General features: G+C 33.0%; 2 protein-coding genes across 5 annotated transcripts in view; one reads left to right on the top strand and one right to left on the bottom strand.

Annotated features, from left to right (window-relative positions):
* The window catches only part of LOC111699646 (G protein-activated inward rectifier potassium channel 2), a 34,966-nt gene extending 23,643 nt beyond the window's left edge, over positions 1–11,323 (top strand). The window contains exons 6-13 of one of the 4 annotated variants that reach the window (XR_002764791.1): positions 758–858; positions 2,186–2,244; positions 3,823–4,051; positions 6,383–6,446; positions 7,014–7,114; positions 8,421–8,556; positions 10,126–10,761; positions 11,224–11,323. Coding sequence is in view for 2 of the 4 variants with exons in the window: in XM_023470369.1 (XP_023326137.1) it covers positions 758–858; positions 2,186–2,244; positions 3,823–4,051; positions 6,383–6,446; positions 7,014–7,114; positions 8,421–8,556; positions 10,126–10,284 (849 nt within the window). In the remaining 2 variants the exon portion in view is untranslated. Of the gene's footprint in view, positions 1–757; positions 859–2,185; positions 2,245–3,822; positions 4,052–6,382; positions 6,447–7,013; positions 7,115–8,420; positions 8,557–10,125; positions 10,762–11,206 lie in introns of those variants that run through there. The other 3 variants (XR_002764790.1, XM_023470368.1, XM_023470369.1) reach the window with 3 other exon arrangements.
* Positions 11,324–12,938: 1,615 nt separating this feature from the next.
* Positions 12,939–20,087, bottom strand: LOC111699648 (keratin, type I cytoskeletal 9). The gene is made up of 11 exons (XM_023470372.1): positions 19,979–20,087; positions 18,803–18,860; positions 18,646–18,690; positions 18,432–18,557; positions 17,219–17,549; positions 16,414–16,785; positions 15,883–16,035; positions 15,777–15,828; positions 15,418–15,488; positions 13,948–14,537; positions 12,939–13,646 (listed from the first exon to the last, which is right to left on the bottom strand). Exons 1-11 carry the CDS (start codon positions 20,044–20,046, stop codon positions 13,584–13,586), a joined length of 1,929 nt encoding a protein of 642 aa, XP_023326140.1. The 5' UTR covers positions 20,047–20,087; the 3' UTR covers positions 12,939–13,583.
* Between the last annotated feature and the right edge of the window lie 426 nt (positions 20,088–20,513).

The raw sequence follows: 20,513 nt of genomic DNA, 5'->3' as shown, positions 1-20,513 counted from the left end.
GGTAAGGACGTTCTCCAGGGCCCAAAAGGTAATATAGCATAAATATGTGAAGTACACCTGCATTATGGAAACAGTACAACAAAATGGCCGTTTTACACTTTTTTCTAGAAAATTCCACTCTAATATATATTCTATTCTATTCTTTTCAGGAAAACAAGGGCATATTCAGAAATTTTTTTAGGAGCGGGGGGCTTGATACTTTTCCCTTTTCCTTCCAGGTTAGGGGGCGCATAAATTTCCGTGACCCCTGGGGGTGGAGTGGGGGCTTAGCCCCAAGAGCCCCACCTGAATACGCCTCTGCAGAAAATCTTTTTCAAAGGAATTATTTATAGCTATAAATCTCTGCAAGCTGTTTAATATTTTAGCGTTGCGAGGCGGATTTTATGTCAGATTAAATATGACGGAATGCATACGTCGTCGATCATCAGTCTAAGGTTGAAATGATACCGTTGTGAATCAGACATGCCACCAAAATGAAAGGTCACTAGAAAAATTGAGTCCCTTAAATGCAATCTACATGATAAAGCTCTCGTTATATTTGTTATTATATATATAATATATATGTTAGCAGTCATAGCTGGCCAAACAGCTGGACCAAATTGGCTAAAATTTTTGTAGGGTAACGTAAGAGAAAAAAGGCCATATTTTTTCTTCAAAAATCCTATTTTTTTTTAAAAATCGATTTTTTTATTCAAAATTCGATTTAAAAATTTCCACGAGCAACGCCGGGCTAGTTGAATATATTGGTTGTCTCAAGGTTGAAAATGGTTGGACCCCCTGTGTTTACTCAATATATGATTTTGGTTCAACTTTTCTCTTTTCTGTGGAAACCCAGCATACCATTGGATACGGGCTCAGGTATATATTGTCAAATAAAACCAAGGAGTATAGAATAGAAGGGAGATACAACTGACACGGCCCGCCCTACCATTTGATTATATATGCTTTGCAGACGGTACTTCATTTGTATAAGAAATATTTGTCTGATGTACAATTACCGCGTATACAATAACCTATTCTGAATATTTCTTATTCAAATGTAGTACTGTCTGCAAAGCATGTATAATCATATGGTAGGGTGGGCCGTGTCAGTTGTATCTCCCTTCTATTTTATACTCCTTGACTAAAATATGTTCATTCTGACCTGAAAATACTTGGATAAGAATGCTTTTAAAAAGAAGCTAGAAGTTATTAAAAATCTAATGTCGCTTGAAAAGGACAGTTACCTTTTCTTTTCCATTTTTTAGAATTATTTTCTCCTGAAAAACTTAATTTGTAATATTTTCATAAATAAATAATACCTTTCTTACTTACTTACTTACTTACTTACCTACTTACTTACTTACTTACTTACTTACTTACTTACTTACTTACTTACTTACTTACTTACTTACTTACCTACTTACTTACTTACTTACTTACTTACTTACTTACTTACTTACTTACTTACCTACTTACTTACTTACTTATTTACTTACTTACTTACTTACTTATTTACTTACCTACTTACTTACTTACTTACTTATTTATTTATTTATTTACTTACCTACTTACTTACTTATTTATTTATTTATTTACTTACCTACTTACTTACTTACTCACTTATTTACATACTTACTTACCTACTTACTCACTTATTTATTTATTTACTTACCTACTTACTTACTTACTTACTTACTTACTTACTTACTCACACTAACACTTACTTACTTACTTACTTACTTACTTACTTACTTACTTACTTACTTACTTACTTACTTACTTACTAACTTGCCGATAATTTTTTCTTTTATGAGTGACTATCACACTTCGAAAGTTTTTTAGAACTTGTTCTGGTTATATAGCGCATTCTTTTTGGATATCTCCTTATCTTTCTGGAATCGAAAAATAGTTGGAAAACGCATTAGCTATAAAAAACCTCATATTTTTATATCCAGAATTTGAATTTAAATTTGCTTTTAAAGATTTTAGAAAAGATTTTAGGAAAAAATTAAACAGTATTTAACGGTTTAATTCAGAAGAATGTCTTATAAGTAGACAAGTAAAAATCGTATACGAGGACGGACCCCAAAGATTAAGAGGAGGTAAAAAAATCACTGAATCAAACCGACTGTATTGCAACAAACAGACAAAATGTCTTTGTTTAAAAGTTTTTGTTTCCATATTTAATCTTTTATTGTTTTAGAGGAAGCAGTCATAAGTGTCCCGATACCATCATTTTACAGTGTATCCAGTCGATTGCAGGAACAACGCTCACTTTTATATTTAATTTTAAAACTCTAATTAAAGAGAATGTTTTCGAAAATGAAATGGGTTAGGATAAACCATAATAGATGTATTTTAATTTCTGTCAGATGTTTTAATTTTTTTTCCTTCATCAAGGGTGTAGTAATATTTATTGCCGATATATCATTATTGTTTTCAAGATTTTAGGTCTGTAAGAATATTAGACCATGACAAAAAAGTCTTACAAGGACAGATTCAGCTTGCAGGAGGAGCCCTGTATGGTTCAGGGGCTAAAAAGCCAACAGTCAGGGGGCCGTTTGATCCACATCAGACTCCTGAAATTAAAATAGAACCAGTAAATTAATAAAAGGAAAGGCAAGTAAAATTATAAAAATATTTAATATTTCTTTAAATATTAAAAAAATTTCAGGGGTGTCAAGAGAAAAAATATCACTAAAGCTTTCCTTTCCTAAAGGATGATATGGTTTAAAATAATCTAACATTATTACTTTCTTTGTTTTTGACAAATTAAATCCAAGAGGGGGGTGTTTAGTGATATTTTTCCTTTTGACGCCCCTGAAGAAATATTTTTTGATCATTTCAAAGAAATATTAAATACTTTTATAGTTTTACTTGCCTTTACTTTTATTAATTTTACATTAATGGCACTGATTCTCTTTTAATTTCAGGAGTCTGATGTGGATCAAACGGCCCCCCTGACTGTTGGCTTTTCAGCCCCTGAACCATACAGGGCTCATTCTGCACACTGAATCTGTCCTTGTTAGACTTTTTTGGTCATGGTCTAATATTATTACAGACCTAAAATCTTGAAAACAATAATGATATATCGGCAATAAATATTACTACACCCTTGATGAATGAAAAAAAATTGAAACTATGTCCTGTTTCTGATGGATTAAAAGAATATAGGTGCAAAATTAACACCATTTATCTCTATTATTACAAGAGTTATTACAAACTTTAGGAGACTAGTGAGGTCCTTTATATTTGTAAAGAAAATCTTTTAAACTATGTTTTTTTTAGTAAAATTGGCTTTTAGATATCACAGCTCAAAATTATAACTAAATTAGAGGTTATTTTGGGAATTTTTCGGGGATGTTTTAAAGTTAAAGGTTTTGGGATATTTTAACTGACAAGGTTTGTCACGAAGGATAGACCTATAGTTCAATTATTGGTACGTACTACCTTCATTTCATTTAACGCGAACACTAAGTTTAAGTTCTTCAAATTTGCATGACATATTTAATTTGCATTGCATTACATTTGATTTGCATTGCATTATATTTAATTTGCATTGCATCCTATTTAATTTGCATTGCATTATATTTAATTTGCAGTCTGTAGAAAACCCTCAATTTGTTTTCACAGTAAAGATTTACAAGATTTTATAGGATTTAGATTTGAAAGTAAATAATTCTTTTCATAAATTTTAATATAATATCTGGGGGTTCAGTTAAACAATAAATTATTTTTTAAAGTAACGTTTATTTATCTCATAAAGGGATGAATGCTTTTAGATTATTGTTTTGTAATTTTCTAGAAAACATTTTTATAAAGAAACTGAGTTTTGTTCAGGGGTTCTAATACAAGCTTGCATGGCAGGAATAGTATTTGCAAAACTTGCGCGCCCTAAGAATAGAGCGCGCACAGTTACCTTCTCCAAGAACGCAGTGGTCTCCATGGTGAACGGGAAGCTGCGCTTGATGTTCCGAGTTGCAAACGCGCGCAATTCCCAGATTCTTGAAGCACACTACCGTGCTCTGCTCCTTGGGAACTTCACAACCAAGGAGGGGAGTACTTATAGGTAGGAGTCCTTTAGGTAGGAGTCCTTTAGGTAGGAGTCCTTTAGGTAGGAGTCCTTTAGGTAGGAGTACTTATAGGTAGGAGTACTTATAGGTAAGAGTACATATAAGTAGGGGTAGATATAAGTAGGAGTACGTATAAGTACAAGTACTTACTTTTAGGTAGTTGTGCTTATGGGTGGGAGCAGGAATTCATGAAATAGGATCAGGTTAAAAGAACATTTATACAGAAATGCAAAAAAAATGATTGTGTACTTTCCATTTCTTCAAAAAGGTCAAGGAAAAATATACATTTTAATCGAGCTTTGCCCCGAGTTTTATCATTTCTATTCAATTCTTTGAACAACATTAAAATATTTCCATTTTTCATCTTTTATATTCTTTGAAGGGTTGAGAATAGAGCTGTGAATCAATGGTTTGAGTTCCTGCAAGAAATAAAATACAATCTATATTATATCAAGAATATTTGATACAGTAGAAGATATTGAGATCACATTATTTTTAGTTTTTGATAAGAATATTACAGATTAAAGATGAAATATTTAATGAAATACAAAAACTTAAATAATTTCTAAATCTTAAAATGTAGGGTTTGGATAGAGGGGGGGGGGGGTCTAATTTTTTAGTTTTTGGTAAGAATATTACAGATTAAAGATGAAATATTTAATGAAATACAAAAACTTAAATAATTTCTAAATCTTAAAATGATAGGGTTTGGATAGAGGGGGGGGGGGGGGTTGGTCTAATGGCTGTCTATTACCACGTTGTGAACCAGTGAATGCAGGGTTCACTTGATATATTATCTGGACTTATTTTGTTAAATAATATATCTGATCTGAGCTGAAAACTTTTTTGTTGTGATCAAGCGTTGATCTCTATCTAGTGAAGACCTACGCTACGGATTAATTCAAGTCTTCCTAAATATCCTGTGGTGTTCATATCCGGATAGCGTTAATTGAGGGATCAAGCATTTTTCCTCAAATTTAAAAGTTCCCACGTCGGATGACGAGATCAAACGTTCAAAATTAACGATACTTCGCACAAAAGTTCCTGGTTTCATTTTGATAAAATTGACAAATATGATCTGTAGTTGAAAGGAATTGAATCTTTGCCACAAACTCAGATTTTCTAATCCCTATATATTTGCAACCCAATGTCGTAGACATTAGATATTTTAACAATGGATTCTGTACGATCTAATAATTGGAAGTTTGAAATATCAAAGGTTCTTTTGTGTGTTAAATGTCACTAAAATACTACGCTTGATCTCGATATTCTTTAGGGAAACTTTTAAATTTGAGAGATAAATGCTCGATCCCTGAAGTTAAGTGTAAAATCTGGATTCCCAAGAGGAGTTAAATTAATCCGCAAAGGAGAGGATCAATGCTTCATTCAGAGATTCACAAAAGTTCACACCTCGGGATCTCTTTATGATGAATAATATATATTCTAGAGTCTAGAGTATACATAGTACATACATACAGTATAATGCAGTTGAAGGAGCCTAAACATTAATCTTTCTTTCTTATTAAACACTGAAGAAACCTGGTATTGTTATATGAGTTCTGTTGAAAGTATAAAATACTTATGTTTTGTCGAAATCAATTCCTTTCTTACTCTGATCTCAAGCTGAACAGACAACAGGGATTATTAGATTTTCTGCTTTTCATTTCTCAGTATCTAGGCATCTATACTCTATAGGGGTGTACAAATTTAAATCTACAGGATTTGTTTTAAATCTTAATCTTGGTTTCTTTTTCTTAAGAGGAAGACCAACATGGCTAGTGCATGAAATAAGTTCTTCTTTGAGTTAAGCAATTAATTTTTAAATGTCTCATTAAAAAGGGGGAAAACTCTCAAATGTCGTCTTCCGTCCAAAATCTCTCAAAATGAATATTTACTAAAAATTTGTTATAAAATAAAAGTACATTTTTAAGAGAAAAAATGTTATGTGTATTAACATTGCTTTTGAAGTCTAACATTGTGGGGGAANACAGGTTCATTAAAGCCTTTATTTAAGTAACAATGAGGAAGATATCGTCGTTAATTTCTAAAACAAAAATAAGTTCCGTTAATTTCTCTCTATCTATTTTTAAGTTTAAAAGGCTTCGTTGCAAATCTGGCACAAACTCTTTAAACGGCGAGACACATGAAATTACTTCCATTGTCCATTTAATACATGTCATGTATATATGAACATATTTAAGAGAAGAAAGTACATGAATTTTATTTGTTCCATTTATTTATTTTAATATTTTGGTTCAGAATCCATTCAGGAGTCTTTTGAAGCATTAATGTTTGCTAAATTATTAATTTTCTCCGATATTTTTCAGAAATTTTCCAACAGAGCTCCCCCTGACAACACAGATACAGGAAGATGAAGACGCAGAAAGAAAGGAAAAAGAGTTAACATTTAAAGATTCAAAAATGTTTTTAAATCATTTTTCTTTTTAAGCGAAGTTTTTGATTTTATTTCAATGTTCTAAGATTGGAATTGAATATTGGAATTTAAATGAACTACTTTTGTTGGCCTACTTTGCACTAATAAGCCGAAAACTACAAAATGGACGAAAAAAGAAAAAATCCTGACTCTCTACGCTAGGAGATAAATCGACCTTGATTACGCATAAGTTTTTTTTTATTTTTTATGTAAACAAAGATAAAAAGATTTCATAGTGTATATCTTGGGTTTGGCCAATAATAATCTTTAGCTTTGAATCAGTCGATTTTACTCAAAATCATTTAATTCAGCCCCAGGGGATTTATAAATCTCTCTCAGTGAGGTTCGTAAAAGGCAAACAGCAGTTTGAAAATTTCTTTAATACTCGGTCATTCCAACTTCATGTTGGATTTTGTAATTATAAATTACGACCGCTAATGGATTCATTTCTTTTCTTTTTCCAATCCTCTAATTGTTCTCATTTTCTTCAGTTTTCCTTGAAAACCAAGGGTTAACTCTTGAAGCAGGAATATGGCCATGTCTTTCTACCTCTGCTTGTATGTCATACAATAGACAGGAACAGTCCCTTATATAATATTACTCCAGCACAGCTACTTCAGAGCAAGTAAGTCTTCAAAGGATTGTTCGCTCAACTGAACATGGTGTCAATTTCTTTTTCTAATAGAATAATATATTGATCTGAAAGATGCATTCTTTGCACGGTCAAGAGATATATAGATGTACAATAAACAGTATTTGGCTCAGAAACTTTTGTTGATTTTGAAAATGCACCAATTTAAACAGGAAAATCAGTGAAAATTTGGGAACGATTTAAAACACATGGCGACTTTCAGAGCAAAGTTAAAAGTTTAAATAGATAATAAAAAAGGGAGTGCGAAGTGCTCTGAAACCTAGAATTATACAAAATACCAACATGTTAGTACATATAAAAACATGAATATAAACAGTCAATAAAAAGAAGAATTACAAGAAAAAGCCATTTTTAAGATTGTATTTTATAAACGCTGTTCAGTGTACAGTAAAGCTATAGAATTAGCAGGTTAAACTTGAGTTGTATCACCATCTTGACGTAAACTATGTGAAAATTAACCATAATATTGTCAAGTCATACTCCGCCAATTGGGCTCCAATGGGGGATAAACGGCATTTTTATCCTCATATTAATAACATTTAGAATCTATACTATAAAGGGCTATCCAGAAAGGATGAAACTTTAAAAACAAAATGATCTTATTGTGTTACATGTACTCTAAGCGTAATTTCAACAGACCCTCCATCCAAAGAGTTAAATATATTATTATAGATAAAACTTGGAAAGATCTCATTAACTGTTGGTAACTTTAAGCAAACACACATATCAGTATACAATTTAGTCCCACATATAATCTAATCTGAACTGAAAACTTTAGAATGAGATATCCTTAATCCCGATTACTTAATCTGAGTATCCAATGGACACACTTTTGATTTTTTTCTTAAACCGTTCTTTCTTGGGTATAGTAGAGAAAAATCAAAAAACGATTTTTATAATTTAGAGAGTACCTCCCGTTTCTGTGTAACATCTTCAATGGCGCGCAAAATTTCAAATTTATCGGCTTCATATATGCGACTCTGATTGGTTGAACTGTGTACACTTTTCAGGATACAAGATTAGGTTAGCCTCGATATTAAGAAAAAGAGACGATCAAGCATTAATCTCGATATCCACCATTCTAAAGTTTTTAGTTGTGATTATTTTTCCGCTGAAATTATATGAGTTCAATTGATGTACAGCGGGAGGAGAGCAGCCATAGTAGAGCTGTTTTCAGGATATATATCCTTCATATATCGTCCATAGTAGAGCTGTTTTCAGGATATATATCCTTCATATATCGTCCATATATAACCTCAAATATGCTATAAATATTTAGGGTTGAACTCCTCATCACCCTTGAAGGTATAGTAGAGCAGAGTGGAAACACTGTACAGGCCAGGACATCGTTCCTTCCCTCTGAGATACTCTGGGGACATACATTCACAAACTGTGTTACTTTTGCTAATAAAGAGGTAATAAGGAAAAAAATTATAGAGGCATTAGTTTTTTGTCACAATCTCTGATAATTAAATCCCCTTTATCTTTGAAACCTAATGTCGTATAATACTGTTTATAACTGTTCTCTATCTTTTCTTCTTTAAAAACTTGAACCATTGCCATCTTAGGTCTTTGTTATCAAGTTTCTGTTTATGTGGTCTATGCAATTTTACTTATTTCCCTTAATGGGACTTTACAGGAAAAATGAAAGGGGGTTTAGGCGGAAAGCTAATCACTTTAGCTCTTGATCGCGACCCATGAAAGTTTTATCTGATGTTCCTGTCTCGAGAAATTGACATAAAACTGTGTTTAAATTATAAAACTATTTATAACCTTTTTTTTTGAATATTTTTTAATATTCTTGATTTATTATTCTTAGAAGCACCCCAACATGTTATTTAGAATTCCACCCCTGTCAGGGGGAGGGGCCTTTATAAACAGTACCCTAAGCTTTAATGCTACATGGTTATACTCATAAAGAATTAGACTCTAAATTCGACATTAATCTCTTTAAGTATTGCGATATCAAGGTCAAAAATTAATCTTTTTTCTTGAAATATTTTTAATGGAGTAACTAATGATTTGGCAAATAAAGCAACAATTGTTTACAGTTGCGGGGAATCATGCATTTACGGAAAAGGACAGTTTTTATTCCGTACCGTCGTCGCTGACGTCTCATCCTGTGTGAATAACCCTGTATATAACTATCCTAGAAAATAAAATGAATCTGAAAACATTAAATTGTTAATTTACTCGTGTAACCGCTGTCTCCGGCTATAAACTTAGCTATCCTGGGAGAACAGAGATGAAAACTTTAGAATGTGATATCCTTAATCCCGATCTGTTAATTAATCTGGAGATTAAGTTCATGAGGAGTATAAGCAATATATTTAATCTGGAGATTAAGAAAAAGAGTGGATTAAGCATTAATCCTAATATCCACCATTCTAAAGTTTTCAGCTCAGGAGAAATAACTTCAATTTAGGTTAATTTCCTTCGAGATAAAACGTTTACTTGCAAATATTTTGATGATTGTCACTAACTATTTTTGAAGATGTGGCTCGCAAAAAAAAGAGTTATTAGACCATGAATTCTATATAAATCGATCGTTCTTTATTTCATTTCTGATATTTTTGTCAAAGAACTTTGTTAATTCCACTTTTTACTAATTGAAGGCCCTAAGGCCCCTGCAATCTCTTTACAGAAAAAAAATATTTGATTGAGTTGTAACAATTGTAAACTCGCGGGTTCAAGATTTAACTACTGCGGTAAGCGATTATATCAATACAATGAAGACGACTTTTCATAAAATTTTTGACTATTAACAATTTTTTTTCGAATAACAACTTTACAAATATTCAAAGAGAAGCTTTTTTAATTGATAAATTTTCTTGACTTCCAGGTTTATATGTATCCATGCTGTTTAACAGCTTGATTTAAATCAGAATTGAAATCGAAAGTCGTCTTTATTGTATTGATGTAATGGCCTACCACTGTAATGTTCAACTTTTTGTGAACATTCCTTTTAATTGTGTTAATATTAGGGCGTATACTTGGTGGACCACAGTAAGATGGACGGAGTCCAGGCGGATGAAACCCCCCGCCTCTCCGCCAAGCAGCTGGAAAACCTGGACTTAGAATCGTCCTTAGCGGAGAAATTCGGATCAAAATATGCGAGCAATAATAAAACTCTAACGCGGTAGTTCACATTCAGTACTGTACACAACTTTACAGTTTGACATCATTTAGTACAATATTCTTGGAAAACATCTTTCAACAGTCGGGCCCCTTTTGTTAATGTACTTTTTCGTACATAATTTAGGTCAATACTATTAAAAACCATCTTTCAACAATTTGACACCTTTTATTTTTGTAAATAATTTGGTACAATACATTTGAAAAGCATATTTCAATAGTTTCAAAACTTTTATGTATGTACATATGTGTACATAATCTACAACAATACTCTTGAAAAACATCATTGAACTGAACAGTTTGACCCCTTTGATTTATGTACATGATCTGATTTTGTACATGCAGATACAATTAGCATTGGAATACATAGGAAGGCAGAATTGAGGGGAAACGGATTTATCAGTGGTTAAAATGAGCGAAAAACGAAAGAATCAAAAGCACATTTAAGATTATTGTTCTGATGTTACAAATGATATATTTTAAAGGTAATACTGAAATGCCATTTCTAGAGAAACTTTAGTTAATAAGAAGCATGCGCTATACATTTTTATATGATAAATCATCTAAAAGATATCGTCGTTTTTTTCCAAATTTAAAAGTGTGAATTCTGACAAATTCCAACTTTCTTTCTGAGCCAGAAATTCGCAGCTCATTTTATAAGCAATTGATAAAGTACATAAAGAAAGAGTCACTTGAAATTACTTTTATTGCACACTGTAGTTCACTGTACACAGTAGTACACTGTACACTGCTGTACACTAGTATATTGTACACTAGTAAACTGTACACTGTATTACACTGTAAACGGCAGTACACTGTTCACTGTAGTACTATGTACACTGTAGTACAATGTACACTGTAGTACACTGTACACTGTAGCATACGATACACTGTAGTACACGGTTCACAGTAGTACACTGTACGTTGTAGTATATTGTACACTGTAGTACACTGGTTTTCCTATTTTTGCTACCAAAGACGTAATCATTTCTGTAGTACCTGTAAAATCTTTATGTATAAGAAAATGAAAATAAACGCTATCCAATACCGGCCAGAGATTTATTTTTGTAAATTATTGATAAATTTCAATGTGAGCTTTCCAAGATTTTATTTTTTTTTGAGTAAATTTCTTAAAATTTTTCAACTTGGAAGAAAAAGAAATGGCAGATCACCTTTTGGAGATCCCATGATTTAAGATATTTAGTTGGTAAATGATTTGCTTGTAACAGGTTTATAGTGATACTATCTGTGTTCTCGAAAAAATGCCGCGTGGGTCAAAGTCGAGAGTCGAAATATAATTCATCAAGTTTTATGGGTTTTAAACACCCTGTAGGCTGTATAGTGTATGGTAAAGTTAGTAAAAAATATTTAAAACTTTTCTTTTTCCTGTTTTTGTGGATAGTTTTTTTTACAGAAAAGTAAAGCAAAAGTAGACAATGAAAAGTCGAAAGCACGGAGTTAGAAAAAAAGTTTCAAAATTAAATGTAACAACTTAAAAGTTAAAGCATGCATGCAGATTTGTTTAAGGAGTGAGAGGTTTTTTTTTTCAAAAAGGGAACTAATGCAGTGTTTAATTTTTAACAGAAAAGTTTCTGTTTATATTTTGAAAGTCAACCAACAGAAAAGTTGTTGCTTTCTGCTTGCTTATTTTCAAAAAAAAATATCCCAAACATTTTGAAGAAAATTGAGTCTTTGCCACAAACATAAATTTTCTAGATTTTTTATCTAGCATCATTCATAGTTTGAAATATCAAAGGTCAAAAAGATAGCAAAGATATTAGAAAATTAGCGTTTGTGGCAAAAACATAATTCCATTGTAACTTTTATTTCTTTAAAAATTTCCCATGGACATTCAACATTTCACTTCAAGATGTTCACAAACAAAGTTCTGAAACTTAAACGACATCTAATAAATCTGTATCAGAATGTATTGGCCCAATTTCTTAGTTGCACACACTATGGTTACGCTCTGCCAGATCAGTGTAGATTGGTAGCACGATTAAGAAATTGGGCTATGATCTAGTAAGATCTTTTTGGTGTTTTATACAGGAAACTCCGATAAACATAAGAATTACGTGATGACCGTCCTGAGCAAAGTTTCATATTATATGAACACAATTATAATAGCATTCTAATTGAAGTGTGACTAGAATTTAAGAAGTTGCTTTAACATTAACGGAGAAATCATAAATCAGTGATGATTTTAATTTCTTTGATAAAATAAAAATGGTCTTTATAACGTTACGAAAAAAGCTCCACGGTCTTAGAAAGCCTTAAAATAATACTTTCAAACTTTAATCGCTTTGGGGTAGAATAACTATGTAAAACGGCATAATTTCTTCCAAATAAAAGAAAAATAGTGGTTAGGCTGGTTTTTCACTATAGTTTCATTAGAAGTAAATATTTCCATTTACTGATAGCGCCAATTGAAGGATTTATAACTCTAATTGGATAATGAGATAGATAGAAAGATAGATCTTACCGCAATACTATGTCTATTGGTTCAGAATATACATCAAACACATGACTGAACTCTGATATGGATCAGGTTCTAATGGACTCGGCATACAGGAGTGTTTTTAACATGAAGAACAGGTAGAAAATGGCTAATTAATCAACCTAAACCAAATCAAACAATTTCTTTATTCTGAATATCATTTCATAGTTTCTGAAAGTTATATTTTATTGTCTTTAAATCAGTAGTCTTCAGTCTTCAACTATTCTATAATTCTATAGAGTATTTAATTTAATCACAAGTTAAATCCACACATATATATCAAAGTCTTGTCGTTATCAGGGGCGCATACAGGAAGAAGGGGCTATGGGGGGTTACGCCCCCCTTCTTGGTAAAAATTCCTGTATACGACCCTGGTCTTTATACAGATCTTATTCTTCTTAACTTCAAAGAATGTATTTTCCAGTATTCAGCAGATATTTACTTCTGACAGGGTCAACTTCCTTAAACCTAGAGTTAAATTTACATTTTTCGTTTAGGGGGGGGGGGGCAATCTTACTTACAGTTTTCAACAATGAAAAGGCAAATCTAAAGTTTAAATATTTGTAAATCTAAAAAGATTTTGTCCAATATTTTGTTGCAAATATTTGGAAAATAAAAAAAACTTCTAAAATTCAAATAAAATCATGAGATATGTAATGAGAATAGGGGCACAGTGGTTGGGGGAGGGGGACATTGTAAGAAATATGAAAAATGTCATAATTAAAAGTGAAAGAACAAACCATAAATATTTAGAATTTGATTTGGGAAATATTTAGTTTTTGTTTCCCGAGGTTTATCGTTGTCTTCTTGTTAAGCACTAGTTCTCTCCTTTTGCCAGGCTTTCAGCTGTGCAGCCTGTTCTTCTGTTAAAGCCTAGAAAAAAACGTAAAAAAGGTTTTTTTAAAAATGACAGTAAGGAAAGAGAAACTGACAGTTACAAATAATGAAGAAATATCGAAAGTGTAAATTCAAGTAATCCTCCATACAAAGAAGCAAGAAATGCGCAAGTCACTTTTGCAAAGAAACCAAAATTTAAAAAAAGGTATTAAAAAAACATGAATATCTAGTTCACACTTGCTCTGACAAAGGGTATCATTGTCAACCAGGCATTGACATATTTGCATGGAGGGTCACTTGGAATTACGCATCCAATCCCTATTATATTAAAAAGTACCGTAATGCTCTTGATTTTGGCGGCACTCTTTATCTTCAGCACCGGAGAAATGCTTCCCACTGCAGATAAGCTCTCAATATTATCCATGGTCTTGATTTTATTACTCTGTTCACTACCGTCTACTTCTCCCTCCAGAGCAGAATTTCCACCAAGACCGAGGAGATCAAGTCCCTCTAGTCCTCCTAAACCATCTCCTCCAGAGCTGCTACTGGAGGAATATGAACTTTTGCTGCTGCTAACCTTTGTGCCATCTCCTCCAAGACCATCTCCTCCAGAGCTACTACTGGATGAATAAGAACGTCTATTGGAGGTAACCTTAGAGTCGCTGGGTTCTTGGTCTGATGGTCCCAAAGTGTCCATCCTAAATTGTCCAGACTCTTTGGCTTTAGCGGCAATTTTCTCTAGGTCATCAACGTATCCAAGCTTGTCTTTGCTGTCTTTCTCTATAACAGTCTTTAATTCGCGGATTTTCAAGGCTATACTTTCGGCTTTGGTCCTGTGCTCCTGCTTTACTTGTTCAATTCCTTTAATTTTATCTTTTGCTTGCTCCAACATTTTATTCAAGGCTTCTTCGAACTCCTTTTCCTTCCCTTGAAACCAACAAATATTCAATTTTATTAAAACATTATGACACAACCGGAGAATGGAATTGATGAATGGCAGTTGAACTACAGTCCTCGTACATAGCAATACAATGAAGACGACTATGGATTTTAATTTTAGATTTTAAAAAGCATGAATACACATATAACATAGAAACCAAGAGAAGCTATCTCTTAACAGCTTCTCTTGGTTTACTTGCAAACTTATAATTTGAAAAATTAAAACTTAAAATTTAAAAAAAGTCGTCTTCATTATATTGATATAAATTTAAAAATTTATAGGTTAGGATAGTTGAATCTTTTTGTCTAAAGTGATTAAGATCTCACTTTAGAAATGAATACAGTGAATCCCATATATATGGATACATAGCGGGAGTTTTTATAATGTCGTATTCTCAACATATTTAAGGCCAAATGCCGCGGAAAAAAAGCGAGTTTAATATATCAATATTTCAGAACTATAAATTTCCTTTGAATTAAAAATAAAAGCAACTTATTAAAAATTATCAAAAATCTTATGACCCTACAATGATATTTGGTAATTTTCGTAAATCGTATTTACAAATTTCAAGCTGCGAACATCTCAGCAGCTTTCTTTTTGTGCAAACCAATAATGAAGCATAACCGCTGTCATATATTTCAAAATAAATTTCAAGACGACATTATGTGCGCTCTTGCTATTTATTCATGTGAGATTGGCTGTAGTTTCACTATCCAAGCCTATTTCATATACTTTTCGTTATACATATCCGGGATTAATAATAATAATAATAAGTATTTGAAACAAGGGTAAGTTGTTTAGCGACCTAGCTCAAATTCGTTAAATTTGGTTCCTGACTTTTTTAAATTTTAAAACTGAATGTTTTGCCTAAATCAATCTTCAGCTGATTCAGTTCTTTTATTTTTCGATCCATATCACTATCCACCCGCTCTATCTCTCTAGAAGCAGAACATATAAAGTATTTTTTCTAATCCCTATATATTTGTAACATGTTGGTCTAAACCGTTGACATTTCGAACTTAAGGTATTTGAGCTAACTGCAGAATTCATAGGTTAAACTATTAAACATCTAGGACATTAGGTTGTAAAATAATTCTTGAATATTCTTATAAAGGTAACTTTGAATTTAATTAATTTTTAAAGGAAAATTGTTTAAAAATTACCCCTGAATATAAATTTTAGATTGAAAGTAATATTATGATGCAATGTTTTGAAATGTTCTATTCCTGTTTACATATTGTAGTTCTTTGTCTTGCTCAAGATCAGATGTTAACCCATCTGAAAACATATCTTTAAATTATTTATTTAACATTTTTAGACTTATATTTTTACCTAAACCCTTTGTGGCATCATCAATGTTTAAACTAGAAGTTTCTGAGGTTTGGCCAGCATATCCTGCTCCTAAACTTGAAGGTTCCTTCCCTTCTTCTTCAACCAGGTCTGATCGCATTTCAAGCCCACCAAGCCCATCAGGTTTGGCATATCCTAAATTGAGAATTTGGTTTTTAGAAAAGTCCAATTTTAAATTTACTTTTACATTTACAAAAGTCTATTGATCATAATATTATAGGACTGCAGATTTAACTTCAAGTGAATCTACATTTTTAAAGTGGAATGTCTAATCCACATCTGTACTCTTCAAACCTTAATGTGACAAGCAATGAAAAATTTTATTCTTAAAATAACTGAGTTGTTACAACAAACTCCAATTTTCCAATTCTTGTATCTTTGCAACCTGAAGTTGTAGACCTTTGATATTTCAAACTTAGATTATTTGATCTAACAGAATTTATAGTTTGAAATATCAAAGGTCTCCGACTTTGTGTTGCAATTGAATCGGACAAGCCAGTATGAAATATTGACCTGCATCAGCTCCTCCTCCTCCTCCGCCTCCTCCTCCTCCTCCAAGAGTTTCTGTTTTCTTAATTATCTCTTCCTCAGCTTTTGCATATGTGTCGCCTTTGGATGAATCCGGACTTTTAATTTCATATCCGGAGGCGGTCCCGGCCCCAGTCCCTGTCCCGGCTCCAGCCCCTGTCCCGGCCCCGGTCCCGGATCCGTTTTCCGTTGTCTTAGAGGTATATTTAGTTGATTTCTTTGTGATGCTACTTGCTTCGCCATCACCTACTTTCTCAATGGATTCAATTGGAATAACGTTTATGATGTCATCAATGTCATTTATTTGAAACAAATCATAGAGTCGTTGGATTTTAACCCTCAGCACCTCATCAGAATCTAGAAGAAAAAATACATTATTTCTCAATATATGGACATGGTTGAACAAGGTTGTATAAAAAGGTTGTTTAATTTTGTAAGTTGAGTTCTAGGTTCTTTTATACGGTTGGTTATTCTCGATGCGCTCCAATGTACGGATAATGTCGTCTCCTTATATGCACGGATGGATAGAATTCACAAATTACGTAACTCTCGCCTCTATAATCAGTGACGTCATATACGGATTTTATCTATCTATGCTTAGGAGACGACATTTCCAGTACATTGAAGCCGCATCGAGAGTAAGCAAGTATACAACCTTGAGTTGAACTGAGTAGATCTGGTTCAATGCCCTTCACTTCAACTGGTATACATAAGAAGAAGTGGTTTAACTAAGTGTACACGGTTCAGCTACTTCTCGCTAGTCATTAAATCTATAATTATCTTTCTTTACCTCCATTGGCTGATCCTGATGATTTATAACTTGAAGATGAGGAATAACTGGAGCCAGAAGATCCTTCTCCTCCTGCCCCTGCTCCCGCCCCTGCCCCGGCTCCTAAACCTGAACCTGATCCTGAACCTAATCCACTACCAGAGCTAGAGCTAGAAGTATAGCTGGAGCTGGATTTAGAAGAAGAAGAATCCGTTGGAGTGCTTTCTTCTTCTTCTTCTTCATCTGCTCGGAATTTAAGGTTGGCTCCTTCTCCTCCTCCTTCTCCACCTTCTCCACCTTCTCCTCCTTCTTCTCCTTCTCCGCCTTCTCCGCCTGCTGCCCCTCCCCCAATCTTAAATAGACATGCGATAATCTTCTGGTGAAGTCTTTTTAAACGTCATATTTTAGCTTCTCAAGATAAGAGTTTAATAAAAACATTGTTTTCTATGTTAGAACGTTTCAAATACAAAACCCTTCAGATTTCCTCGAATGAGAAAGTAAATATCATGTTTGTTTTCAAACCAATTAAGATTAAGTTTAAGTGGGTTAAGATGTTGATCTTGGTGTAAGCTAGATTTAATTCTAAAGGAAAAACTCTAAATCTTTATTTATGTTTTAATACGAACAAAATAAATCAAAATTCTCTATTTCTCTTAGATTTAGCAAACTATGAAATTGCATACTTTTTCTTACGAATATTATAAATTTCAACAAAGAAGCCTCCCAAGGTACAAAGCTACTAATCTGCAACATTTGAACTCGATAACCAAAGGTGGAAACTTTTAATGAAGTGCTTAATCCGTAAAATAGCTGTCTCATATTTTAGCGATTCTACACCAACCCGACCTTTAAATTTATCAAGAAGAAAGAAATCGAGTCTTTGCCACAAACTCAAATTTTCTAATTAATATATCTTTTTCAGTCAGAGATGAAAACTTTGTATCAACAAAAGTGTATAAAACCTAACCAATCGAATGGGGTTTGGAGAAACCAGAACAGCCAATCAAAGAAGACAGAAAATTAAAAATTTGCGCGGCATTTAATGAGTGAACTCTCATTGGTTGGAAACTGCAGGGTGAGAAAAAGAAAGAAAAAACTCGAACTAAGAAGGAAATTCAAAGTGTCCACATTGGATATTCAGATTGAGCGATCGGGATTAAAGGTAAAGGGTTTGGATATATCTAAGGGTTGCGAAGAGTTTGTGAAAAGGGATTAAATAGTCTAAAGTTATTACCTCCTTCTTCATCTTTAGTGCTAGATCTTCATCAATAGGAATCATCTCCTCTATCTCCTCTAGGTCCAGGATATCATGAACAGCTTTGACTTTATCCATCTTCTCAATCTTGTCCATACCAATAACCTGAGATGTGATGTTATGAACAAGGAGAAATTGAGAGTTTGTGGAAAAGACTCAATTCCTTTAAATGGTTAAAGTAAATATTCTTCACCTTTAATTTTTCTTGAAAAGGTACAACATCCACGTCAGCTCCTGCCTGCATCAAAAACATAAAAATAACTTGATGTCAGATTACTATATTTAGATTCATCAATATGGTTAGAAAATTAAAAATTAAAAATTGGCTGCTTTTTTCTTGAAAATATGACCTGGGTTCCTGCATCTTTTTGTTTCACCAACTCTTCAACATCTTTAACGCTTAAATTTCTAAAAAAAAGTTCATCATCCAGAATTAATGCCTTTTGGGACCAGTTTGATAAATATGGAATCGTAGTTGAACAACGTAGAATTTTTTGAACCACTTCTCTTGTGGTTTAACTTATACAAACGTGATCCAACTACAATTCTCTCATCATTAAATTTGGTCCCTTGACCTTGACCTTTGTTTTGTTTTCTGTATCCTAGTATACAGTGTACACTGTATTAATATTTGTATCTATCCTGTATTCTGTATCCATATCTCCTGTATCTTTTTACTACATATATCACGGTCATGTATCATGTATCGTGTACCCATGTCTCTTGTATTCTGTATCCAGTCTCTTATATCTTATATCTTGTCTTCTGTATCAAGTCTCTTATATCCTAAATCTTGTATTCTGTATCTTGTATCCTATACCTTCCTTGTGTTCTTTATCATGTATCCTATACCTATTGTGTATCCTATACCTACCCATTGGTTTAGCAAGTGTCTGTATCCTATACCTATATCCTGTATCCTGTGGTTTTCCATTGTCTGTATACTGTATCCTGTATCCTATACCTACCCTGTATTCTGTGGTTTAGCATGTTTCTGTATCCTGTATCCTATACCTATATCCTGTATCCTGTGGTTTACCATGTGTCTGTATCCTGTATCCTGTATCCTATACCTATATCCTGTTTCCTGTGGTTTAGCATGTGTTTGTATCCTGTATCCTATACCTGTATCCTGTATCCTATGGTTTACCATGTGTCTGTATCCTATACCTATCCTTTGTCCTGTTGTTTAGCATGTGTCTGTATCCTGTATCCCATACTTACCCTCTATCCTGTGGTTTAGCATGTTTCTCTGTATCCTGTATCCTATACTTACCCTGTATCCTGTGGTTTATCATGTGTCTATATCCTGTATCCTATACCTACCCTGTATCCTGTGGTTTATATTGTGTCTGTATCCTGTTTCTTATTCCCACACTGTATCTTGTGGTTTAGCATGTGTCTGTATCCTGTATCCTAAACCCACCCTGTATCCTGTGGTTTAGCATGTGTCTGTATCCCGTATCCTATACCTACCCTGTATCCTGTGGTTTAGCATGTGTCTGTATCCTGTATCCTATACCTACCCTTTATCCTGTGGTTTAGCATGTGTCTGTAAGACGAGAACTATGATAAGACCCGGGAGAGTCTGCATAGTCCTGATATCTGGAGGAGTTCAACAAGTCTTTATACTTTATAACAGTGTACAGGGAGAACCAAAATATTTAATCCATCGCGTGATTTTCTCCCAGATATTTAACTGTTTGTGGGTCAGATAAGAAATGTTAAATTCAAATAAAAAAGTTGATTAAAGGAGGTTTGTCTTACTTTTTTAATCTAGTAATTTGAGTATTGAAACAATGACTTTTGTTTTAGAATGGGATTTGCTTATTGTAAGGAACTGAAGTTTTTAAAGAGAAAAGTTTGAAAGATATCTTTTTTTAAAGAAAAATTGAATAGAGAAATAATATGTTTGTAATTTCTTACTTCTAACCAATTAAGTTTTAGTTTCTCACTCTTTTTTATACATTGAAAACTAGATGATATACTAGGTTGCCAAGTTATACCAGTACCTTACTGAACATGATTAACAGTGTAGTGAGGAGAGGGGGGGGGTTATAT

The sequence above is a fragment of the Eurytemora carolleeae genome, unplaced genomic scaffold, assembly GCF_000591075.1.
Source record: "Eurytemora carolleeae unplaced genomic scaffold, Eaff_2.0 scaffold339, whole genome shotgun sequence".
Classification (NCBI taxonomy): domain Eukaryota; kingdom Metazoa; phylum Arthropoda; class Copepoda; order Calanoida; family Temoridae; genus Eurytemora; species Eurytemora carolleeae.
Note: the sequence above shows the minus strand (reverse complement) of the source record. Positions and strands in the feature narration are given on the sequence as shown.